At 32.3% G+C, this 26,414-nt stretch overlaps 4 protein-coding genes across 6 annotated transcripts in view; 2 read left to right on the top strand and 2 right to left on the bottom strand.

The window, feature by feature from the left end:
- The first annotated feature begins 33 nt into the window (after positions 1-33).
- On the top strand, positions 34-3,816 carry LOC125060395 (IST1 homolog). Of its 3 annotated transcripts, XM_047665278.1 has the most exons (7): positions 34-159; positions 249-474; positions 602-984; positions 1,240-1,373; positions 2,026-2,154; positions 2,719-2,769; positions 3,276-3,816. In XM_047665278.1, exons 2-7 carry the CDS (start codon positions 293-295, stop codon positions 3,504-3,506), a joined length of 1,110 nt encoding a protein of 369 aa, XP_047521234.1. In that variant the 5' UTR covers positions 34-159; positions 249-292; the 3' UTR covers positions 3,507-3,816. The 3 variants fall into 3 exon arrangements, with proteins under 3 accessions (XP_047521234.1, XP_047521236.1, XP_047521235.1); XM_047665280.1 differs by lacking the exon at positions 2,719-2,769; XM_047665279.1 differs by lacking the exon at positions 34-159 and having other exon boundaries at positions 168-474.
- On the bottom strand, positions 3,758-15,784 carry LOC125060394 (phospholipase A-2-activating protein). The gene is made up of 16 exons (XM_047665277.1): positions 15,519-15,784; positions 15,216-15,449; positions 14,945-15,135; positions 14,587-14,728; positions 14,112-14,269; positions 13,715-13,856; positions 12,895-13,075; positions 12,081-12,190; positions 11,333-11,425; positions 9,592-9,762; positions 8,403-8,526; positions 7,827-7,887; positions 7,204-7,329; positions 6,463-6,608; positions 5,526-5,650; positions 3,758-4,795 (listed from the first exon to the last, which is right to left on the bottom strand). The coding sequence occupies exons 1-16, from the start codon at positions 15,653-15,655 to the stop codon at positions 4,627-4,629; spliced, it is 2,310 nt and encodes a 769-aa protein (XP_047521233.1). The 5' UTR covers positions 15,656-15,784; the 3' UTR covers positions 3,758-4,626.
- A 1,873-nt stretch (positions 15,785-17,657) lies between these two features.
- LOC125060548 (calcium uniporter protein, mitochondrial) overlaps positions 17,658-26,414 on the top strand; it is a 106,051-nt gene continuing 97,294 nt past the window's right edge. The window contains exons 1-2 of the mRNA XM_047665512.1: positions 17,658-17,813; positions 19,415-19,520. Of these exons, the coding sequence (XP_047521468.1) occupies positions 17,709-17,813; positions 19,415-19,520 (211 nt within the window). The 5' untranslated portion in view covers positions 17,658-17,708. The remainder of the gene's footprint in view (positions 17,814-19,414; positions 19,521-26,414) is intronic.
- Positions 19,549-26,414, bottom strand: part of LOC125060546 — a 79,414-nt gene continuing 72,548 nt past the window's right edge. The window contains exons 2-3 of the mRNA XM_047665510.1: positions 24,517-25,263; positions 19,549-24,342 (exon numbers count right to left, since the gene is read on the bottom strand). Coding sequence (XP_047521466.1) covers positions 19,827-24,342; positions 24,517-25,263 — 5,263 coding nt within the window. The 3' untranslated portion in view covers positions 19,549-19,826. The remainder of the gene's footprint in view (positions 24,343-24,516; positions 25,264-26,414) is intronic.

Genomic DNA, 26,414 nt, shown 5'->3' with positions numbered 1-26,414 from the left:
CAAACCGTAGGGTATTATTGTTTGTAATAGAATTAGTTTTCCGTTCTGTGGTGTGCTAAGTGCCAACTGCCAAGTGTCATGCCAACTCATATAGCGATTATCTGTGGACTTGAAATTTGAATAGTGATTCATAAAATAATAACAAATAAAAATAATTAGGCGAGTAATAATTATTAATTTGCTATTATTTATTACATACATAACGTATTCCTATCGAGTTTTCTAATCCTCGTCCTTCATTTTCGTAGGTACCTGATTTTATCCTCAAGTTGTGCAATTCTTAGTTGTAAAAATGTTTTCAACAAACCCAAACTATAGCAAATTAAAGACTCATCTACGACTCTCAGTTAATCGGTTGAAATTGTTGGAAAAGAAGAAAACGGAGTTAGCTCAGAAGGCACGTAAAGAAATAGCAGAGTATATTGCGGCAGGAAAACCAGAACGAGCTAAGATTCGCGTAGAACACATAATTCGGTTAGTTTTCTATACACATACATATTTATTTTATGAGGACAATTTTTCCTGCAAGTGTGCTTACCAGAAAAATATATTTTTTTAATTCATTTATTTGCTTATTTAGTAATATTTTTCTGAAATACAGGGAAGATTATATGGTGGAGGCAATGGAAATAGTTGAAATGTATTGTGATCTGATCCTAGCAAGATTTGGTCTTATAACCCAGATGAAAGACTTGGACGAAGGCCTAGCTGAGGCAATATCGAGCCTAATTTGGGTTGCACCAAGAATGCATACAGATGTGCAGGAGCTCAAAGTCATATCTGACTTATTGACGGCTAAATATGGAAAGGTATATGCAGAAGCCTGTCGTAGTGAGAGTGTGAATTCTATTAGCGAGAAACTGAGACACAAGTTGTCTGTTCAAAGCCCACCTAAGATACTTGTTGAAAAGTATCTTATAGAAATTGCAAACAATTTTAATGTTGAGTACACACCTGACGAGCAAGTTATGAGAGAAGAAGAAGGTTTGCTTATTTTTTTATTATGCTCATCTAAACTAACAAGCCATTCAATTATTAATTTTTATAAGGGGGACTAGTGGTAAACAAATTAATAAATTATAAAGAAAAACAGTTTTTTTGAAACTTAAAACAAAGTTTTGAAATGTTTTATTATACCTTATCATCTTAATTAGTCATACTGTCATGTAATAAAAGTATTCGAAAGAGTGATATTAGTTAAGAACTACTCAGAATAATTGTAAATCTTTATAATTTCAGCTAGAGATGCAATGTTGATAGACATTAATGGACCCCCTAATCCACCAGGGTTCATTGGATATCCCCAGGCACCATCAATGCCACAAATGCCTAATCTTCCACCACCTACTGTAACTCCCTTTAATTATCCATCTGTAAGTATTAATAATTGTTGGAAAAGTTTGTATAGCTTCACATTGTAGTTTAACCTGATATATTTTTTCCTTCTTTCATATTTACATTTTCATTAAGAGCCTAGATTAATGAATTGCTGTTTTTTATCAAATCAAAATTTATTTAATCATATTGGGAAAACAAGTGTATTGAGTGTTAAATAGAGAATAACTGGAAAGAAACACTCTGCCACTCTTTTTAATAATTTTTAATAAATAAGGAAGCAGTATTTTTTAAAATAAATGTTCAATTAGCAAGCTTATGTCTTATACTGCGATGCAATATATTAAAATTAATGCAAGTGTTTAGGGACTTGTAGGCTTAAGAAATGAGTATTTATAGCCATACAAGGTGTTCATATAAAGGTGTGTTAAAAGATCCTTTGAAAATTTAAATAAATTGTCCTGGCCTAAAGATGAAACAAATCTAAATTTATTTTAATTACATTGAATACATTTAAGATTTCTGTACATTTCATTTTCATGGTTATCTTTAAAAAATGTCATGCTATGAGTGCTTATAATCTGATACATTTTCCTGCTTGTATAGCAATGATGTCAAACATCATTTTTCCTAATCTGTATGATTAGGAAAAATGATGTTTGACATTTCATAAAAACATAATAATTGTAGATGCCATCTGGTGGAAAGGTTGGTGGTTTTGTTGCAACTCCGTCTAATTATGGTGGACCCAGCAAGCCAATGTCATACAAAGTCCCCCCTGGTGTCGACTCCAAGACTTTAGACAACTCCTTTATACAGGTATGATGTTATAGATAAATATTCTAGTTTTTTTCCTAATTAGTTTACTTTTTATCATGAATCTAAATTTATTTTGTTTAATCATACACAACATTATCTTAGTAGTATTTTGTATTATAATGATTAGTTGCTTGGTAAAGTAGGGTACCACTTATAGTTACTAGAGAATCACTTTTATTCATCGCTTGTTTTTATTTAATAATATGCCTAACACAGAGCAATGCCTTTTAACAATCAATTACTCTCACTGCTAATTAACTATTATAATATTTTGATATAATTTACATCTAAAACACAAGATATTTTATCTAAAATGTTTACCAAAATCAATAGTCATATGTATATTGTATAAATAAATAGTTTTTGACTAAGTCTGTCATAAAAGTATTATGATTTCTATAAATAGTATTTTTAACTGACACAGCATAATTCCTAGAAAATTCTAAAATAATTTACATCATCAAAAATGTTATATGTGATAACAAAAATGAATCTGGTTTTAGTTCTTTTGAAGACACATTTATGACTTTTGAGTTGTAGATTTCACTCTATATTTCCTTTCAGGAGGAAATGAGCAATCTTCCACCAGCTTATGACAGCATAGATCACTCCTTGGTAATACATTTTAATACACTACACAATATTATTGATTATAATGCATAACAGTTTTGATTTAAGTGCTTGTTTTATTGTTTGATTTAGGCAATGTGTTGCTATTTTTTAGAATCATTATTTTAGACAAAGTACTAGAAAGTATGACTTACTAAAGTCCCATGTTGCTTGTCATGCAGTATTTAAATATGAATGAAACAAGTTTCAGATTAATAATTTTAACGACTTTTTCTTTACTTCAAACAATTAAGTTTAAAACTATTGGATCCTCATTAAGGCTATGGTGAAACATTTATTACAATATGTTGTTTCATGTATGTTGTTGTTTCATGAAACAGAGCCATAAAGTGCCCAATTATAAGGTCGATATCGCAATAGATTCACTGTCTCACTGACCAGTTTAATAATTATCTTTTATATGCAATACATACTAGAATAAAACGTTTTCGTGTATTACATTCATAACATAAAACAGAACATTTTTCTTCATAATGATAAATTTTTTGCAGCCTCCAAACGTCCCAAGTTCAAGTAATCCTCCACAGCCCCAACCAAGGACCAAACCGCCAGCAAACTATTTCCCGGAACTTCCGGAACTACCCTCAGTTCCGTCAGATCTTATTCTACCCTCGGTTCCTCATAGTTCTAACTCCAATGCTTCAAATGAGCCTAATGCACCGGATGAGATTGATTTCGAAGATCTGAACAGACGTTTTGAAGAATTGAAAAAGAAAAAGTAAAATCATTAGCTTTTTCATTGATCGTTTATATATTTAATTTGTCACAACACTCGTTTATCAATAAATTACTCATGTCATTGAAGTGGCATACTTCAACCAAAACTAACTTTCTGTATCTTCGTATACCTTTAGTTTTATATACAATGGAGCAGACATATGATTACTGTAAATATGTTCTATTTTTTTATTTAATTACTTATAGGTTAAGAATATATTATACTGAATAAAATTGTGATAAATAAAAAACGATATGTATAAAATTCATTTATGAAATAAATCATTATTCAATATTGCTTTTTTACATTCCAAATGTATTGTTTTTAATATATTAATATGTTAAAATATGAGACCCATTCCACCATTATACAGTATGATTTTAAATCAACTAAGGCAAGGCAATTAAACTTTAATTTAAAGATCTTAAATGGTGTACAGTTTCTATAACCCGAGTAGAGTATTTAACAACTATTCAGTTTTACATAAACATATGCAGATAAAGAAATTGAAACTTAAAGACTGTTTAAAGCAAGACTCAAAATACATACCAATACAAATCAGTTCACAAACAAGTATAATCAAACTTTTGTAGTAATAAAATCTTGAAGTTGACCAGATTATAATGTTAAATGTACTAAAATAAATAAATCAAAATGAATACTACGAAGCTACTGTAATAACATAAATAGTTAGTAGTTATGCATATTTGTTATATTTTTCATTAATTTACTCTATGATAAATAGATATCTATCACTAAAAATGTATTTACTGATTTTCTGTATCAAGTAAAAGAAAAGAAATATTTGTAATGGCATAATCCACCCAATAATGAAGCTTTTGGATGCTTAATCCGGCCTTTAATTCTAACAAATTACGTTTAAAAATTATTTAAGGCAAATAAAAGCTAAGGGTTGCCATGACCAATATTTTTGTGCAAAAAATAATCATTACAATTATAATTGGAAGTGATAATGAAACAGTCTTGCTAAAACTATGTTGTTTGCCTAAAGTCATGGTTACAATTCAAATATAAGGCTACGGTTAATTTGGATAACACAAAAACCAATAAAAATTTCTGTGATTCTAATTTAAAAAAAAACCATTAATGAATTACATATATTTTCATAACATTCTCAGCATTTGTTGTGAGCAAATATTGATTTTATTGTTAGGATCTGCCGTACTATCAGTTTTCATTCTGTTGTGTAGAGTCGAGTTTGAGACGATCTTAGATTGAATCATCACTTTGTTTGGAGATTCAGCCAAAAGTGTTCCCAGAGCAACTATACCTCTGAAAAAATTAAAGGTATGATACCTCCTTTTTCATTGCAGGGTCAACATAATTTGACAGAAAGAGAGAAACAAGGTTTAGTGTTTTGTTTTAATACTAAATAAACTATGCAAGTATTTAAAATATCCTATGCCCTTATAGTGTTGTTAAAGCTTCAATTCTTTAATTATGAGTAGTAAAGTTATATATTAAATTTAAGAGATATAACATTTAAAATAATTAAAAATCATATTAATGATTAGAAAAATAAGGTTTTCATGTTTATAAAAATAGTAATTAGTAAAAGCCCTAATAAACTATAGAAACATCGTAACTTAAATGTTTTTATATGACTAATAATTATCTGATTGGACATATCATTCTTAGGCGCGAAACACACAGAAAAGGCGTAAGGTCAATCCAAAATGTACGTAAGCGGCACTTTGTTATTTATACTCAAGGGGCGTGGCACAGGCACGTCACCAATATCTTCGGTGTCTCTGCACATCAATGAGTTGCAGCAAAGCGAGCGCATCTTCGTCATCTGAAGAGGAAGACATGCTATCACGATAAAGTCAGCCTGCGTAATGACTCTTTGTGCCGTCTCTTCGCCTCTTTGATATAATTTAAGTCGCATCCGTGCCTTATCTGTTCCACGCCGGCTCTGCGCCTGCGCCGCACCTTCACCTTACGCCTTTTCTGTATGTTTCGCGCCATAGTAAGCAAATATTGGACACCAAAGTTAACATACCTGAAATAAGCCTCCTTATCAGCAATTCTATTAAGCAGATGTATTATACAGTCCACCAGTTCTACAGTATCCGTTTGTTGACCGAGTGCCACTGATAGGTTAAGAAGTAAAGATGCTGCCGCGATCTGTAATAATGCGTATTGTTATTTCTCAATACAAGATTCAATTAGTCTGAAAAACTAAAGCAGCTATAACAAAACTATATGCATCTCCCTTCCACGCATGGACGCTGCTGTTGAGGGAGACAGATAATCGAACGCACGTTGCTAGCGTTAAACTTAACGTGTTCTTGCACAGGGATTCGAATTTAAAATCGACTAAGAATATATTGTGTAAGATATGGATGAGTACAGTTTTTAATCACATGAACCCTAAAACGTGTACGCTAAATATATATTTTTTATGTTAAATAGTGTATGAATTTAAATAGCCTTAGTGTCAAACAGACTTAATAGTTTATTTGTTTATCAGTATTCCTATAGTTAGTTGCTTATTATACAATATGTAAACAATTACATAATACACAAAAGCCAAAAACCGAATACACATTTAAAGATAAACATAAAACATAGTTACCAATTTTTACCTACTTATAAATATATATACATATATCATTATAATATATTTAATATAAAAGAGAAATAACAGAGCCAGAGTTTTTTATAATATTTTTAGTTACATTAAATATCTATTTGCTGGTAATTTGTGTTATAATCTGAAGGTGTACGAAATATGACTGAGTTACGTAAATATGTAGTTTGTATTAAGTAATTAGTAAACACTTTAAAAACATGCTAAGAATATTTGGTATGATTTTTAAATGTGTAAAAAATTTCGCTGGCGTATAATTCTCAACATTTCGTAATATTAATGTCAATATATGAAATAAAATGACTGAAGCAGCTGTTACAAAAGTATATCCGTCTCGCTTCCTCACCTGGGCGCCGCTACTCAATTGAGGGAGACAGATGATCGAATGCACGACGCTCTCTCTGGCAGCGAGCACCAACATTTCGCCAGGAAGATCACTGAATGCGTTCACTAGTACACGCATGGCCAACATTTGGTTCGCTGCTATATTATCTGAAATATTATTAATTTTATAAATATGAGATGGAATTTGATAAAAAAGGTTCTTTACGTTGGAATATAAAAAATGAACATTTATTTGATACAACAAATATTTATAGATCAGTCGAAACGTCCCAGAAAGTAATTAATGGATATTTGAGTCAACAAAACCACGCCCTTCCTATGTCAACACGGTATGTGTGCGTGCCTGTAAATTAGTGTGTGTGGGGAGAGGGGGGCATGTACCAAATTTAAGCCAATGTAACCAAAATGTCTTTCTTCCAGGCCATCGTTAATAGCAAACATCTCAATATGTCGTGTTTCCGAGAATTTTGTTGACAAACATCCACTTACAAAATTTAACACACGTAACTTAATAAATCATTAGGTACTCTAATATTAACTCCTTTCTTTAGGTCCTTTAAAATAGGAGTAATGTTCCAGAACTTATAAGCAGATAAATACAGGTCTTTAGTTAAGAAATTCTAAATTATCGGTGTTTTTTTTTGTAGGAAAAATTTGCATTTCATGATAGGTTTTTGTGTTTTCTTATCTGTTCTTTTTAAATAAATACTAAAAGTTTCAAATGATTTGTTTATGAACTTACCCGGAGATAATAATGACAAAAGGTATTTAACAAATGTTGGTCCATACATAGTATCAAACATGACCCCGTTTATATCTTTGTTTCTGACAGCTAGTCTGGTCACATCCAATACGGGGAACAGAATTTCTGAAAAAAAAAATTAGTATTTCAAGATATTCTTTTGAATATGAAGCACTATAATACACATTTTGTATAACAAAAACCAGTGGCGCTACAACCATTTAGGTCTGGGCCTCAGATTTCTGAATCTCTTTCCTGATAATTTGTCAATCTAATAGGAAAGTAGGTGATCAGCCTCCTGTGCCTGACACACGCCGTCGACTTTTTGGGTCGGAGACATGTCGGTTTCCTCATGATGTTATCCTTTACCGTTCGAGCGAATGTTAAATGCACACATAGAAAGCCACAGCCGGGGATCGAACCCGTGACCTCAGGGATGAGAGACGCACTCTGAAGCCACTGTTTTTTTAATGTAAACGGGCAGGATGCTCATCTAATGTTAAGTGATACCGCCGCCCATGAACACTCACATTGCCAGAAACTTCGCAAGCGCGTTGCCGGCCTTTCAGCCACTACGCCAACAATGCTCAATTTAATGAAATATAATAAAAAAACATCTATACCTTTTGGCCACTCCAGCATTTTCTTTAACGAAGTTATAGTTTCAGGATTGTATGTACAATTCTAAAAAAAAAAGTTTTTGATTTTTAATTTTATTAGCTTCCAAACATGGTAAGTTTCCCATTAGAACTAGAATTTTTCACAATAATAATATTATTTATGTGTGAATGTGTATTTGAATATTGCTCTGTCTCATTCATTTCTCGCTTCCTCTCAATGTAGTGAAGCCTCCTTGATCAGATCAGATCTGATAGCTTTATGATAATCCCACCACCTTGAACTTTTGGACTCAGTCTGACCTTAGGTCTCTTGGTGCATACTTTCCGTACCTTTTTTCATATTCACTATTTATGTGTTAAGGTATGTTTGTAGGGCTAAGGAATCCGTAGGGTTGTTAGGTTCTTACATCTCACCCTCTCATATATTTAGTATCCATATATCTAATGTAGCTTGCTACATACACTACATATACTATACAGATACTCATGATAGATAACACATATAAATTTAAACACACATTTCACAGTCTGCTGGCTGGCAAGCTGTACACAAAGAATATAGGTCACTTCATGCCTTACCACTTCTCCTAACTTGACGACGTCTTCTAGTTGAGCTTCAGAGAATGTGCTGAGACTATCCCCGACCTTACTATTGAATTCCTTTAATTTATCGTAAATCGCTTTTAAATTGCCTTGGTCAAATCTGGAAAGAGATAATTATTTGATTTAATCAAATAATCATAAATAATAATAAGCGAATTTTTTAAACATTTAAATAACATTTTATTTTAACAGTAACCGTGGTTAGAGAATATTTTATTACCTCATTCAAAAACATACACATAACAAAAATAAAAAAGCAGGTTACAAAAGTTATAAGGCATCGGGCGGCCTAATCGCTAACAAGCGATTTCTTCCAGGCAACCCTAAAGTGGCACAATGTAAAAAAACACCTACAGAGGGTAGAGTACAAGAAATGCAAAAATTCATAACAAAAAAGAAAAAAATCAAAATAACACGTTACTATAACTAAAATAAAGAAAAATCTAAAGAAAAAATAACAATAATAATAAATAAAAATTTTAAATACAATCAAAAGGTTAACAGAGTCACTAATTAATTGGGTTTATGAAAAAAGGCAAAAATTGGCATTTGCAATAAGGCTATTTGACTTTAAAATCGTTATGGAGTAAAATAACTCTACTACTAATTATCCCTAAAGAACATATATACAATATATATAATAAAACAAATGTTCAGCTGAGCAAAGCCAGCACAGATACAAATAATGGTTAATGTGTCTAATAAATACTATTTCCTTCATGATTTTTGAAGTTATATTTCTTTTGGCGCGTTAGGGAAAAATGATGAGAGTAAATTTTAACGATGCGCGCGCACACCGTCACAAAAAACCGACACCCTGAGGTGCATAGTCAACATTTTAAAAAAATTTCCATTTCTTTAACTATGTAGAAATAAGTTTTTTGTGATATTGAAATAAACTTTATTAAACTAGATAATGCGTTATAATAAAACTTTCAATGTATTAAATACGCTTTTTCTATTGTTAGTGTAGTTTTTTCTACAAACGTAGAATAAATTTTTTGAAAAGATTTTTATCATGTTACGCCAGAGAAGTATAACTTCTAACGCTTGTACATAAGTACACACATATGTTTTTGATTGTAATTTTTTTTTAATTTACAAACAAACAGCCTTATCATTTAAGTGACCTCTTCCAGGCTTTTCTCTTTTTTTTTTTAATTACCTGATATAAGAGTCGTGTGGTATCAGCGGTTTGTCTGTAGACGTTATGGATGCACTGGCCGTCGTATAAGCCCCGGATCCGGTGAAGGGGTCGGATGATGACGGTGGCGGAAGACCAGGGACCGTGGACCCTGGGACGTACCGGGACTCCCCCGTGAATGGGTCTGCATAACTGAAAAGGGTTTTTTATTTTTTTGAATCATCATTTCGTTCCAACCATCAAAGCCTAGTCTAAAGTTGACCTATGTGCTGATTTTTAATTCCGTAGAATTCTGACAGCTACAATGTTTTGACATGTCAGAGATGACAAACCTTTTTGGCCGGGCACGTTTTTCAATTTCAATACGAGTCTAAACATATTTTATTTGTTAGTAAATGTATTCATATATTATTAAGTGCGGTGCTCCACATTTTACGGCGACTGATAATTACGTCCCTTTTCATTACACACAGTAAAAAACGCACAAGTAAAGATAACATTTTATTTTTTTAGGTTTACTAAACCTGGAATGAGTAGGTAGTGATGCCAGCTAAAGAATTAAATAAAGTAATTAAAGTTAATTCGATATATTGTTCGTGATGTTGAAATATTTGTTATTTTTGTATTAGGTCACTTGAGTAAGTAAATATTTTGTAGGTAAAACAAAAATGCATAGCATTTTTGAAGTGAAACTTCTTTATCGGGGTTGGAAAAAAATTTAGTGTAACATTTTTTCGTTACGCGTCACATTTTTCGGTTACGCGCCATCTTTTGAAGTGAAACTTCTTTATCGACGTATGGGAGAAATTTTGTAGCAGGTTACGGTTGATCCGAAGAGATTCGAAGCCATTAGTTACAAAAATATATAATAACGATAACAATGATAGTAATACTAATAATTCTATTACAATTAATGAAATTCTGTAATAATCTTAGTACTACATAGTAGTACAGTAATAAGTTAAAATGAAATAATTGTATTTGTATTCATGTCTATGATAATAAAAGCCTTTTGTTAAACTTTATCTAATTTAACTTTATTTAACCAATTTCTGTAAAGTTGCATATAGTAGATCATTTTTCGAAAAATAAGGTCATAAAGAAGTTTCACTTCTTACGTGTGTACACCTAGTACACGCACACATTTTTATTTTTATTGCCCTCAAATGGGTCAAATTTGTCCCTTTTTCGGCGGAGAACTTTTTTAGGAGCAACACTTATGAAATGTCAGAATTCTACAGAATGAAAAATCAGAGTATAGTGGTTGGCGTGAGCCTCTCAAGAGTCACGGTTGGAATCACGGCTGTGCACACATGGACGTATTTTATGTACATCAAACGCTCGTTCGTACGGTGAAGGAACACATAGTGAGGAAGATATTCCCTTAGACCTCTAGAATGTCAGGCACAGAAGGCCGATCACTTGCTACATTAGATTTGTAGCCAATATATAGCGTAGGTTGCTCCACTGGATTTATTTTTCCATACTTTAATATTTCTGCGTTTAATGGCATGTTTTTCCCACAAAAAAAATCATGAAACAGATTATTTTTTATAGCAGTCATCGCCACCCATTTTAGTGGGTGTGTTGTCGGCCTTTGAAGGACGAGTATACCCTTTTTTTAAAGAGATGGAGATCTTATCTCCCACTGGGAGTCGATTCCTCAGTTCGCTTTTCGCAAAAGAAAATATCTTGTGAAGCGGACCGTGGAAGACAAGGTCAGATACAGAATATAAATAAGTTTTTTTTTTAATAAACTTACCCATTATTAGTAGGAGCCGGTATGGAGTCTAATTTGGCATTTGATATTATGAAGTTTGCTACTTGCTCTAAGTACACTTGCGGAAGATCATTTCTGGAAATATAAATCTATGATTAACTTAACCCCACCAGAAATGGATGGATATAAATATATATAAGTGATACCTGTATCTTATATTCGATAATAAACAATTTTTTTAAAATATTATGTAATGGATAGATCTCTAAAATTACTGAACCAATTTGATTCAGCTTCATAATGCAGTTATTTTAACATGAACTTACAAACATACATACTTACGAAATTAATACACCTGCTTAGCTTAAAAAGGTCATATCTTATTCTACCAATTGAAACATGAAGTCAGTTAAAAATTAAAGCTTCCATATCGCTCACATTATTAATGGCAATATATACTTTTTTCATAAAGTATGAAGCGAAAGTATTAAAAAATATTATATACATAATTATTATAACATAAAAATTAGAGAAAATAAAAATTATCTATTTCAGTTAAAAACAAGGTCCGAGAATTACAAAACTTTTAATATTTCCTATTTGAATCCAGCAGTAGGTAAGCATCAACCCTGAGGTCTTGCGTTCATATGTTCGTCTGTGAACTGAACTCTAGAGATAACATGAGAAAACCGGAATATGTAAACCCCAAAAATTTACCACCTCAGGCACTTGATATATGAAACTTATACCATCTTTTTTAAATTTCGGTAATTTTTTCATAGAAACTCACTTATGTATGAAACTTTGTGCAGCGACCCAAGGATCTTCAGTCTTGTTAAAAGGCAACTTGAGTGCAGGCGCGCCATCTTTAATATCCACGCTGAATACAAAGTCATATTCCTGAAAAATAATGATATTGATAAAAATAACTAAATATAACAAACCATGTTTTTTATTGAATTTATAAAACCTAAGTCTAAAACACATTGTGAGTATTTTTTCTTTAGCCCACATTAAAACTTAACAAAATTATGTTTGGACTGAATCACTTGATTTAGTAATAAATTAATGCCCGCAATTTTGCTTCCCTTACTTCCATTAAAATTTATTAAAATTATACTATTTTCTTTATGTTATAAATGCATCTTAACTCCTGTTAGATTTGTATATTTAGGATGTTGTTATAGACTATATAAGTAGGCTCCACTGCTCCTCAACTCTCTCTCTTTAGTCAGCAGCTATTGTCTGAGCGTCAAGCGGAAAGCATCATGAGCGGACAATCTATTTCCACCAATTTCTTTTCAGCGCCTCTCTTATGACAGTATAGTTTGAAGGATGATGAGTCTTTCACTTGATCGGTCCCAACCAAGATCACTTTCTCCATTTTCTCATCGCCTCTGCGCATTGTATGGGAGAAAAAACATATTTTGCTGTCTTCATATGGTAGACAGGTATCCGTATACGGAGTTGGGTCAGGATCAATGTATTGGTGCGCTTAGCATTTGCCTCCATCTCAAAGGCGTCGATCCTTTGCCTTTCTTGAGCCAAGATAATCCACTACATACAGGAAGAACTTACAATAGAGACTAGAAAATTAGTACTACCTTCCCTTGGTACATAGTCTTCCCCTCGCTGGCCGGCTTAGCTCCCATGACATCTCCAATCTCATTCCAAGTGTTCTCCGTAGCACTCCAAGAGTAGCATTTGACATTGGTTCCTCGTCTTACCAATTTTGTCTGACCGTCTGATTTACCGGGATCCAAGAGAGCTTCAGGGCCTGGTAATCTGAAATTTTTGTGTTTATCTACAAAAATTGTTTCATGCCAATTTCTGAGTCTGATATCCCATTCTTAATGCAGTGTTGGCGTAGTAGTTTGAGCAGGCACCCCTTATCTCCTGCATATGAATTAGGGCTGTGCACAAATAGAATTTTCTATGTGCACAATTAACAATAGCTAGTATGTTGAATGAAATTCATGCCTCGGGCCAAAAATCTACATGTGCAAGCAGTGTATGGAGTGTAAGGTTGATCACAAACTTATTAAGAAGAAAAATAAAAGATCATGAAACCCACGCAGAGATCTTAGTCTTGGCCTAAGATTGGCATAGGCTGTAACACTAGAAGATTTTTTCTCCATACTTCTGTCTCCATACTCGTCTCGTCTGAATTTAATAGCTCTTTAAATATATATATATTTATTTAACAATATATTGTAACTATAATTTTAACCTAATTCATCTAAGAAATATTAAATATAACTAGGCAGAGACAATTCTATATATTATTTGCAATAAATACTATTATTTACTCAATCTCAGATATAAGACCATTTTGCTTAGTTTTCTGATAAAGTTTCTAAGTAGAGTATTTATTTTTTAAACCCATTTTTTTATTTTTAAATCATACACAAGAAATAAACATACTCGGAGAGTTTAAATCCACCAAAGTCCTGTTGGGAGGAAAGGAGCATTTTCTCCACTTCTTCGTCAAACAGTTTTAATGTAGCTTCATCAGCAAACCGTGAAGGGTCTTTTGTGAACACCCTTACAAGACCATCACTTGAACCTAAAAAATTTAAAAGCTTTCTCATACGGCTTAAACAGGAATAGTAGTAAGGGGATTTGAGGTAAGATTTGATAATAAAAAAAAATTAAGCTTTAGAAGGTGAAGACCTAATTATAAATAAGAAATATTTGTTAAATTAAATTAGAGATAGAATTAGACTTTGCAAATTGCATCACCAGAAAAAAATTCTCAGACAACAAACCTTAAGTTTAGAAGCCATGTTTAACTGCAAAGCTTGTAATTATCTAAACTTACCAGTAACAATATCACCATTTTCCAAACAAACTACACTCCATACAGATTGGACAGGCAGTCTTAATTCTCTAATACAATCACCTCGGGCCCATATTCGAACACTGCCATCCTCACCACAACTAGCAAAACTATGTTCCACACCTGGATATATACTAATGCTGAAAACAGTTACATTTTACATAAAAAATTATGTTTCTTAGATATTTAATTAGAGTTTTAAGGCTGTACATTTTAGTGTGCTATATCTAGGTTTCTTCAGACAGTCAAACATATCTTTGAATATTGCTATGAAAACAAACAACCACCAGTATAGTATGTTGTGTATGTATCATATAATTAATATAGTATTTTTTTCAAAGCCTTGCCTTTAACAGAAAAGACAAATTATTTAATGATCTTTTATATTAATTGTCTAAAACTATACTTATTTTATACATAAAAATCTTGACATTTTAAATATGATAAAGTTTTTTACCTGTATATGTAGTTAGTATGGCCATAATAAGTGTTAAGACATTCACCCTTATTTGTCCATAATTTTATTGAAGCATCATTTGCGCAGCTGAGAAAAGTCTCATTACTGGACACAGCCAAACTACGAACACAGTCAGTGTGACCTGCAAAATCACATAACTTCCTATAAATGATAAACACAATATTAATAACATGTGTAAAAGTTCTGTATATATTGTTGGATGGAAAATTATCTTCTTAATGAACAACTCTAATTAGAGAGATTCATGTTAAATGACATGGAGTTTACACTGTATTTTGGCAAAGATATTAGTCATAATAAGAAGTAGTATTTATATTTGATATTTGTAATATATCACCTGTTAATGTGCTTAATAAGCCACCATCCTTCCTCCATAACTTGATACTTTTATCAGCTGATGCTGTAGCATATGTGCCATTAGCTAGTTCCACAAGTGACCACACTGCTGCTTGGTGACCCTTCAACACAATGGGAGCCATTTGAGGAGAATTAATGTTCCATACTCTTCCAGTACTATCCCAACTAGAACTGTGACATGAAATTTTTACATTAAAAGTAAAAAATAAAAAAATTCTTCAAAACAAATAATTATAGCGTGAACTAAATACCTTAATAAAATTCCTGAATCTCGACCCGGTGTGACACTGCAAACAGCATTATCATGGCCCTTTAAATTAATCTGAACTGCTCCATCTAGTAGATTATAACCTAGAATCGTGTTATCATTGCTTCCAGTTATTACCAATCCTTCAGGAAACGCTTCACACGGTGGAAGCCAGCAAACACAGGAAACAAAATTACTGTGCCCCTTGTAAGTTACTACATTGACATAGCTTTTTACGCTGTAAAAATATATTTTCCATAAGTTGTATGAAAATAAGCAGCCGTATCATGTACGAAACCAGTCTTACCCTTCTGGATGCCACAACTTAGCTGTTCTATCCCGTGAAGCCGATAATATGCAATAATCTTTAGTTGCAGAAACACATCGTACGTCCATGGAGTGCCCGGAAAGGACTGTGCTTAGTTTATAATCCGGAACTGCCATTATATCTTTTTGTTCTTACAACAAAATATATCCTACAAATTAGTTTTAATTTTTACGCCGAAACAGCAATATCATCCGGAACGAAAAATTAAAACAAACTTTGTCTTTGAAGTTACAGCAGTTGTAAAACAGTGTATTATCAATGTCAAAAATATGTTTTTGACACAAAGATCTTTTTTTTTGTTGTTAAGATTGTATGGGCGAGAAAACACAGACTTACAAAATTGAATATAACAATATAATATAATGCTTGAAGTTAGCATACATTTGTAAGGGGTTCGGGTTACTTATATTTTTGTTTAATTCGGACGTTTTAAGATTCAAAAGTTTGAGATAGATTTCGGGAACTATGGGCCATCCTAATAAAGTAATAAGTGTACTAGGTGATTTTGAGATATTGGCTAACAAGTAGCGAATTTGATTGTTATCGCTTAAATTATTTTACAAATACAATCCTATTTTTTACTGTTTGCCGCTCATTTAGTTTATTAAATAAATGACAGTAATTTATGGTTTAAAGAGTCTATCCTTATTATAAACTATGTGATGAATATTTAAATATAACGTTTACCTACGTTTTCGCGCGGAACTCGTGCGTTTTGTGTATTTTGCAAATAATAATAATTAAAAACAAAAAAAACGACGGGTTGCACTCCGGGAGTGCCGCCAGAAGTGAGACTTGAATATTAACGTTGTGCATTTTTGATATTTTGGAATGGTTTAAAACAAAAATATATTAATAATTTGTATTAATTTTCTATACTCTTAATATTTTAATGACAATTGAATTAATTAAGTTCCTAACATATCTATTTTTTCCCTCCCTCTAAGTATCGGAAATCTAAAGTTTTAGATTTGTATAAATATGAACAAGACTTAAAGATTCAAGTCTTTGCCAAAGAAGTTTCATTTCTGACATGTGTACCTACTTTGTACGCACGCACTTTTTTTTGAAGTTATACTTTAGGCGCGTTATGAAAAATTGATGAGAGTGAAATTTTACGATGCGCGCGCACCGTGACACAAAATTAACAGAATGAAGTTGCCCACGGAAGATGCTTCGGCATTGGACATAATTTAAAAACAACATTCGAATAATAATAGAATTTATGTTACACTTAATGTAAGAGAATAATAATAAATATTTATTTATTTAATTTTTAACTGTAAACTGAACTTTATTGACTATAATGACTCCTTTTCCAGTCTTTGATTATTTAATTTTAATTAATTATTTGCATGCAATGAAAAACTATTTTTAATAATGCCAAAGAAATTATAGAAACTTCTTACGCGCGTACATAAGTACACGCACCCGTTTTTTAATAACAAGCGTTTGTATGATGTCATATTTTACTAGAGGGTATTTTAGGTAATCTCTTATATTATCTGATACCAGAATATGTCTGTGATATTATAAACTATAACAAACAACCAATAAAGTAGATTTAATAAAAACGTACTGTCGCATAAGATAAACAAATCATTATTTCAAAAGTAAGTATATTTATATTTGTTTATCTACGTTAAACGTTGATTAAAATATCTGTGAACGCGTATAGTCTTTTACGAACATCTATATTATATAAGCTATTTTAGGGTTGTACTCTATGGCACTAGCCAAAAGGCGCGTTATTTAAATTCACGGTTGTCTTCCTAGTTTGTGTCCACGGTCACTGATTGAGTCCAACTTTGCCTATAAAGTATCTAGTAATAGTTTTAATTAATTAGAATATATAAACAAACTATCCATAAATAAGTCCAAAGGAAATCTGACTATGTTGAAAAAATAAATTGAAAGCTACTAAAACATAAAATATAAAGAAATAAATATTGCTATATTTATTTTATTCATTCTTTATCAATTATGACATATAAAATATCTTAAATGTTAAAATCTTTGATATTGGACGGTAGGCATTACATACGAAAATATACCTACAATACAAGCTCATAGGAGTGATAGTAGTAACGAAGTACAAGGGTTCACCTACCGGCAACCGCCTATCGGCTTCGGCTACGTGATACGTCATGTTTTTATGTAGTGTAAAAGATGGCGTCGACGGTGTGTGTTTCTAGGTGCCGACTCTTATCAAAATTAGAAATAAATCGTGGTTTGTGTTTATCACCAATATTTAGGGATTTGTTGGATAATAAAGTAAGTGTTACATGCTTTTTGTGTAGTAAATTAGTTCATTTTCATACAGGTATTTCATTTTTGAAACGTTTATTAGTTGCACGTGAACAACAAATAATTTATTTTTAACTGATGTCAAATATTATCTTAAAGTAGTCGTAGGCGACAAAAGTAAAAAAAAATAATAATTAAGAAGCAAAATTCTCGAGTTTGGTATTGACTGAGAAAAAAGTTTTAATAATTTGTTTATTCATAGGAAGATTCTTTATTATTATCAGCTGACTCCAAATTATTTATTAACACTTCATTATATTTATTATTTGGATTAAATTACATTGAACACATTTATTTATTTTTAGAAATAATGGTGATTTATGTTAACAATATTAATAAGACGTGTATATCGTATATAATACTGAAATATATACTATATGCTTTTGTCAATTTAATAGAAAACATCAATTTAATTTAGATAAGTTATCAATCATGTTTCGGTTTAAATTTAATTGTCATACATATATTTGATTTAATTACTAATGAGTATTAAAGAAACAAATCCTATAAGAAGCATTCTAACTAGAGACAACAAGAGTATTATATGGAAACTAAAAATATATTCTGATTTGTGTGTGAATAGATTAATCTTTAAATATTATTAGCAATATTTTTTTAAATAACAGAAACATATTTCATATGTTAAATAAAATTGTAGGTGAAAATCTGGTAAGTTCCTAAAAACTTATATAAACAGTTTTCATGGTAAATGAATTCAAAATTATAGTTTACTAATATTCTTCCAGTACAAGAATTAATTGATCAATACTCTATACTGATACCATAAGACTGTAAACTTCTGCATTTGTATTATTTGAATAGGTGGTTTAAGGCTACTGCGTTAGTGTTTTAGGAGTAATATGGGGAACCGATTTACCACCACATACAACAAATCTTCAAAGTTTTTGTAAGAAAATTGGTTTTACTATATGCAAAGTTACATATTTAAAAGTTTTATAATTTGAATCCAGTTACTATAAATAGAAAAACAAAGTGCAATGACAGCAATTTTGTATTTTGAGTTTAACCTAGAAGAGTGAGCGGTCAGTGGCTTCGTTGAAAATTTATGATGCGTTATAATTTATAAATTACATATTATGATGGCTCTGTCAATTCGAGTTTTATTAAAATATTAGTCTCTGCGTCAATGTTGAACTCATGCCAATACTAATTCACAAGTTGAATGTCTGATCATGAATCACTCTATTGATACAGTGAACATGTCTCATAAGTGATTAAAATTTTGCTCGCCTTTTCGTTAAAAATTCAGAACATCCATCAGTTTTATAAAGGGTACAATGACTTAAACGAGAAAGAATTCATAATAACTACGTAAGGCCAACTTATTTATTTGTTGCAAATTTATGACTGGGTTCTACGGCGATCGTGTTGAAAGAAAAAGAAAACTATATTCACGCTCACGATTTAAGAATTAGAAAGATTAAAGTAAAATACCGTGTTCCTTATTTTTTAGCTTAACTAAAACCATAAAGTAGAACACGTCGTAATTCGTTTAAGTTTTTTCATACAAGGGAGACCACCTAAATATTTTAATTTTTTTGTTAAAGGAATCGTGGTGTTGGAGATGGCGGCCCACTCGACGCACTTTCTTTACAAGCGTTTGCGTTCATGGATCAAAATCGTCACCCACAAAGATCGAAGAAAAACTTGACGGTAAGGAATTAATTATAAACACATTAACTTATTTATAATTCGATTTATTATTTTGAATTATGTTATAAGGCTATAACCTTCACCGAAATGGACTTATAGTTAGAAATATATTAATGTATATTTTATACTTATAACATAAAATTATTTTATTAATTACACAAAGCGAGTAAATTACGTTAGGAATAACAATTTATGTAACGTATATCTACATTTACAAGCAATAAATAGTAATCTTAGAAAGCAGATCACAACTTCATTCTGATATAATAAAGCGAATGCTTAATAATAATCATAGCGCTAATAAGCTTACTTATAAGATTTATTGCTATTTAAACTGTCGTAACAATTTTCTAATACCTCAAACTCCTCAAATACCATTTCTCCAAATTTTCCAGTATTTACCATCTTATTATGTTGTAAATGTTCATTAACGTAATAAAACTTCTTTTCAAAACTGTTATCGCTTATAATTTTGTCTTGCAGCTCTGTCTTTGAGTTTTCAATGGCAGATTTTGTTTCTATATTTTGTTTTTTACTTTCACAAATACTAGACCAATTTTCGGTTATAGTACCTTTAATTTCTGTTTTTTCCATGTCACTTATCCTTTTCTCTTGTTTAAATTTTATGGGCGTCTTTATCTGTCCTTTATTGTAACTTTCTAAACGACAAATCCTATTTTTAACCGAGTTTTCTTCATCTTGCGAAAGTGGGGGATCGCCGATTAACTTTGGTTTTCTAAATCGAAATCTTAAGTTTTTGCTTTCTTCGGTGCCGGTTAGTTCTAATCGGCTGCTACAGCTATTAGATTTAACCAGTTTGAATTTAAAACCTGGAAAAGTGTCTGTGGGTGTTGGCTGTTCTTGACATATGACATTTTTATTATCTGCCGCCTGGGATATCGGTTTTTCTGGTATTTGCTTGTGTTTATCTGCAACTAAGCATGCACATTTATCTCCTTTACATTTTGTTTGACACGAATAACAATCCGCGCTACAATTTCGTTGTAAACTTTTTATCTCGTCCATAATTGCTTTTGTCATCGGGCTTACGTTTGAACCAGTCTTAGAATTCAATACTTTACCCCCATAGTACGTTACTGAAGTCCCACATTCGCGAATTTTTTTGAGAATGTCTGGGCTAACATACTGGCTCTCACAGCAAAAATCTTGGGTAGCAGAATCGCACAAATATTCGTCGCTAGAACTGTATATATTGTCCTTTATATTTTTATTTGAATAAGGGCTAAGTGCTTCAGCATCGTAATCATTATTTGAGCTCAAATCGCCGCTAGATACTCCACTTGAAAGACTCGCATTATCCCATTTTTTATGACCTAAATTAGTGTCTATGGTTAATTGACGTATAACTTTCTTTCTCCCTACGTTTTTATTCGTCTTTATTTCTTCACTTAAGTTTCTATACGACGTTGAACGCCGCGTCAGTCCAATTTTCTCATCTACCAATGGTGGGTCATGGGTCATCGGACTTTTCATCTTTAATGTATCTTCGAATAGATTCCTTACTTTTTTTACAGTATCAGGATTAGGTAATTCTTCTTCGATAATTTCTTTATTTACCCTAATAGGGTGATAAAAAAAGTGTCTTCTCACTGCATTTTTAGACTTTTCCGCCTGCAATGAACCGTCGCTTTTCTTTAAGTATGAGGCGTGTATTTTACATGTATCAATATTTCTTTCTTTACGAGGAGTTGGTTCTACTTTGGTTCGCACTGGTTCAATTATAACAATATTATTATTGGTCAATAACTCTTGAAAACTATAGTCCTGTAAGTACTGAAGTAAGCCATCAAACTGCGCCTCTTTTTTGTAATTTGCTATCATACTATTTTTAAATAGTTCAGATTTCATTACCTTATAACGAACATGGTCAAAATCGTCACAACCTTTCTCGTATCCTTTAGCTTTTATTAAAGTAGCCTGTGTCTTTTCGTTTAGATTATCCTCACTACTTAATTCCACAATTTCGATTTCTGGAGTATTGCGATAGGAGCTTAAATCGCTCTTTGTATTATTTTGTTCTGATTTTGGTATTGGATAAAATTGCTGAGAATTATTGTCTTTTACAATTTTCTCAACTGGTGGTTCTTCTATTTCTGAATCACTTTTAACTTTCTCCGTATCATCTTTCCATAGCTGTAACTTTGTTTGACTTATTTTTTTTATACTGTCAACAATTTTAACATTTTCTAATGATTGTATTATTTTTCCAACCGAAATTTCTGGTACAACATTGTCATCTTTATCCTGTTGCTTTGTGTCTTCAACATCATTATCTGGTTCATTATTTATATATTCTTCTCTTTCAGGTTTATTTAAGTTGTCTACTGGAGTTTTGTCTATTAATTTCGACCAATAACTTTTGACTGAATTAATTTTTTCCTGATATTCAATGTCTGTTTTAATAGCGTCATCCAATCTTTCTTTCACTTGGGTCTCACCTTTTACCACCTTTGTGGAATCCATAGTATCCTGGTTGTCAATACATTTTGTGCCTGAATTTGGTTTGTGATCTAACCTTTCACATGACGTTGATTGCATCTGATCTTTTATTTTTGTATTTTTTGAATCAACTACTTGCAGTATTTGTGGGCGAGTCATGATTTTATTGGTATCAAATTTTCGAGTAAGGGAATAATTTTTATGATCTTTTATTATAAGTTTTGAGGGGGGTTTATTTTTTGACGATAGTGAATTTAAATCACATGTGTCAGATTTAAGTTTTTGTAAGTTTTTCTTTACTACTTTGTTTAATTTTATTGTTATAAATGAATCTCTTAAATTAATATTGTCTGGTTCTTTATACACTAGCTCACTTTCTTTGATTGTATTTTGGGTTTCTTTAACGCAAATCGGTTTAACTAAGCTTTCAGCTTTAGCGCTAAATTCACCCTCAAAATGCTTTGGAGATTTATTGTCTTCTTTTGCGTCAGCGTTTTGTTGCAAAGGAGGATCAATTATAAGAGTTTGGTGACCACTTAAAGGTATGATGTCAATATTTGAGTCTTTTGATGATTTAAAAGATTGCACTCTTGATATTAGGGAGTGATTACGTAGCTCTTCGGCAAATGAAGGCTTTGAAAATACCCTTTGTGTATTTTGTAAGCTTTTGACAACAGTTTCCGGGCTTGGTATATTTACTGTATCAACAGGATCTCGCTGCCTCAGAGAATAATGTTTTTTGATGTTGGTTTTTCCTTTTGGCCTGCCGTTATGAATATTATCGTTAGAATAAGATTTTAATATCTTAACTTCTGGTCTACATGCAGTGTTTGAGGAGAGTTTTAAGCTTTCACTTTTCGATATTAACTTAGTATTCCTTATAGTACCTTCGATTTCGTTTATTTCTCTTTCGTTTTGTTGGTTGTCTGTATAGAAGTCATCGGGATTAGAACTTGTTATAGTGATTATTGACTTTAAGTCGTCTTCAATTTTTGTACAATTTTGTAAGATTTGAGGCTCCGTATACTCTGGCAAATAAATGCTAGTATTGTGAGAATTATTTTTGTTGAGTGGTGCTGCAAGAGTTTTATTTAATTGCCCGTAGTTTTCACTATTTTTGCAGTTTAGTATTTGTTGAAAATGAGTTTGGGCCACTTCATATGTATTTTCACATGTGTTGTCTTCTGGGTCTTCCTCTCTTAGTTGGGCATCTATTCTTTCAGATTTTCTTAGACATTTACTTATATTAATATCCGGTAATGAATAGTATTGATTTTCTAATAAAGTTGTAACAAATGGTTCTGTTGTAATATTTTTTGATGCAGATGCCTGTTTTTTATCGTATGTTTCTGTATCAATATAGGTTCGGCTTACGTAGATTTCAGTAGAATTGTTGTTGTTATTATTTTCAAGAGATGGTTTCTGTGTTTTTGCAAATGACTCTTTCCTTATATCAGCGAATGTTTTCTTCTTCTGAACAGCTGTATATATGGGATCGCTATCTGGCCGTTGACTTTCGGCGTCCACCGTTCGCGATTTCTGAGAAATGTGGTCTTGGTATTGAGAATCACAATACTCGTCGATTTTTTCGGCTAAAGAGTGAGTCAAGTATTCTAACTTGTGTGATTTATCCGTAGACGACTCTATAGATATAGATATATACGACGTAATACTATCTGGTGGGCTTGATACGGTGCCGTCGTTTTCTGAAATTATTGATTGGGTCTCTTCATTTTTATCTTCGCTTAAGTTTATATAAACATTAGCGTGATTGTCACTTATTTCGCCCGTTTTACTCTTTACAGATATAATGTCGTACGTAACGTGGTCCTCAACGTTGCAATTTTCTGTTTCTTTATTATTGTGGGAAGTTGATATTTGTGCTTCAGTTAATAGATTAGGTGTCTTTGAGTTTGCTCTATACTCAGGACCACTATCGTGTTCATCAGTTGCTATGTAGAGATCTTTACAAGATGGAGAAACCAAAGAACCTTCGGTATCAGGAGATCCTTCTTTATAGCTCTTTCGGTGCGCCTCAAAGTTGTAGTGTTTTCTGACGTAATTTGAATCTAAGCTGTCGATTTCGCTTGGATTTCGAGAGTGGCCAATGCTATCTTCTGAAAGATTAATTTGTTTCGTATCTTCAGTTAGGTTTGCCCAGCTACCATTCGCTGATTTAGAACGAATGCTTTCATTACACGGTGAGTTTTCTTTTTGAGAATGGTTATCATTAGTCTTTGGAAGACTAGTTGGCTCTTCCTGTTGTTGTCGATTAATATCAGCAAAACACGATACAGTGCTATCGATGTATATCCCTTCTAATACCTCTTCCTTAGTGTGATATTTTGCTCGACCAGATAATCTGAAAATTAAGAGACTAGCGTTAGTATATTTTTTTATCCGAATTTATTGTCTAAAAGAATGATAAAATCAACGTTTGTAAAATAGCATATTTTAATTTATTTTTGGGAATAATCCCCGGGTCACATTTTGTATGAAACTTATTTTCATTTAAAAAAACTTTATTATGTCTTACCTGTCTTTGAAGCAAGGTTTATCAAATAATCGGGCGCGAGGGATTAGCTGAGATCTTTTATTCTTAACGTGATTCTGAATTTGGAGGTCCGTAAACGTTTCTTCCCTAATAACAGCTAAACTTCTACTGCGACGTAAATTAGAGCCCTCAAGATCTCTATGTTTGCACAATCTGCCGTAGCTTCCGCTAAACTCTGTGTCGGAATTCGATAAATGCTTGTGTAAAAACTCCTCAGCCGCTTTTGACCGGGTCAAGTGCTGATAAAACTCGTCTTGAGGTAATTGGACTGGTAACTTATAGTAATCGGCCAATTTACTCTGATACTTTTCCTGTTTTTTATTTTTATCGCTCTCTTTACATTTAGATAACCTCCTTTTCTTTGGCCTTTCGTCGTTCTTTTTCTTCGACTCTAGGGAGTTTCGTGGGCTATCAAATTCAAGAGTTTCCGTAGGATTCTCAAAGTATTGTATGTCAGCGACTGTATTTGCGGCGGATTTGTGTTCGTCCTGACTCGATTTCCTTTCTACAAGTTCTCGAAGACGGCTTCTTGTGGAGCTTGTATTTGAAGTGGCGCTGTCGGGGCGTTTAATCGGATATTCTAAATTGGAAGATGATCTTCTAAAGAGGCTTGTCTTTATCGATCCGAAGTCGCTATCGTCTTGACAAGAAGCCGCTGAGAAATTCTGAGTCCTTATTCGGTCAACGTGATTCTGGCTAGAATACGACGCGACCGAGTCCACCGAGTGTCTGAAATGGAGAACGTGTTTGATTAGATTATGGTACAACTATGGTAAACAGATAAATTTGTTTGCAAAAGATTGGTTCTAACTAAAGTCGGCTATAATGAAACGAGTTCAGTAAATATTGATAAATATTGTCAAGCAATTTTCAACATTTTTGTTAAAGTCTGTTCTCAACGTCATTGGCTTTCTATAGCCGCTTTTCGCTTGAGTGTCGACTTTGGCGCTGCGCCAAAGCTTTGTGAGCGACATTGATATGAACAAGTGTTGTTTATCTATTTAAGCGTTAAATTTGCGCCCGATTTAATAAAAAAAAAAACAAGAATATTATTATACTTCAATGTTACATTTGAGAAGAGCATTTAGTAAGTAGTAGTAATTCGTATGACATTCCTCCAGATACTACTGCAAATACCGTATATAGAGAGCGAAAGATAATTAAACAAGTTTTTTAGAAAAAACAATAGAAAAGTATGTTATAATAATCTTTTTTTGACACAACATAACATCTTGTAATACAAATGACAATCGATTTAAATTAATGACTATTGGCACGGGCTGAGCTAATTAATGCTAGTTGACAACTTTCGCCCGAGCGTACACAATACACATACTTCAGTTTCAAAGCGTTTACATGAAATATAGCGCCCTTCAATATGTTAGAGAGGCCATAAACGTGGCTATGTTTATACGATGTAATTTATTTAATACCATAATATATTGAAGTATTAAGCTGCTTATAACGTTCTCATTTTATGTAGTTAGGTACTGTTAAAATTAAATAAGAGAATTAAGACAATTCTAATAGTCTATAATTTACATCCGAAACAAATTTATTTTTATCTATCAGCCTCTTTATATAACAAACGGGAAAGCTTATCTGATGTTAAGTGATACCGCCGCCGCCTAAGACCAGAAGGCTCTCAAGTCCATTGTCGGCCTTTTAAGAATTGGTACGCTCTTTTCTTCAAGGACCCTAATTCGAATTGGTTCGGAAACAACACTGACAGTTATGTAGCAAATAAACGACGACGCGTGTCAAGCACTGAAGGCTGCACCTACTTGTCTAGACAAGAAATATGATTAAACAAACAAATGCGATCTCTCGCCAAGACCCATAAAGGGATGTACCTAATGGTAATCAATTTATATTATCCT

This window comes from Pieris napi, chromosome 21 (assembly GCF_905475465.1).
Source record: "Pieris napi chromosome 21, ilPieNapi1.2, whole genome shotgun sequence".
In the NCBI taxonomy this organism is placed as follows: Eukaryota; Metazoa; Arthropoda; class Insecta; order Lepidoptera; family Pieridae; genus Pieris; species Pieris napi.
The sequence above is the reverse complement of the archived record's forward strand: the minus strand, read 5'-3'. Positions and strand labels throughout refer to the sequence as shown.

What these genes read in the sequence shown, in the direction of transcription:
- LOC125060395 (XM_047665278.1), top strand. Translation starts at nt 293, where the DNA reads ATGTTTTCAACAAACCCAAACTATAGCAAATTAAAGACTCATCTACGA. An exon ending in CGCGTAGAACACATAATTCG is followed by an intron (nt 475 to 601) that starts GTTAGTTTTCTA and finishes TCTGAAATACAG; the next exon opens with GGAAGATTATATGGTGGAGG. An exon ending in TAGACAACTCCTTTATACAG is followed by an intron (nt 2,155 to 2,718) that starts GTATGATGTTAT and finishes ATTTCCTTTCAG; the next exon opens with GAGGAAATGAGCAATCTTCC.
- LOC125060394 (XM_047665277.1), bottom strand. Translation starts at nt 15,655, where the DNA reads ATGGCAGTTCCGGATTATAAACTAAGCACAGTCCTTTCCGGGCACTCC. An exon ending in AAGTTGTGGCATCCAGAAGG is followed by an intron (nt 15,450 to 15,518) that starts GTAAGACTGGTT and finishes ATATTTTTACAG; the next exon opens with CGTAAAAAGCTATGTCAATG. An exon ending in AAATGGTGATATTGTTACTG is followed by an intron (nt 13,857 to 14,111) that starts GTAAGTTTAGAT and finishes TAAATTTTTTAG; the next exon opens with GTTCAAGTGATGGTCTTGTA.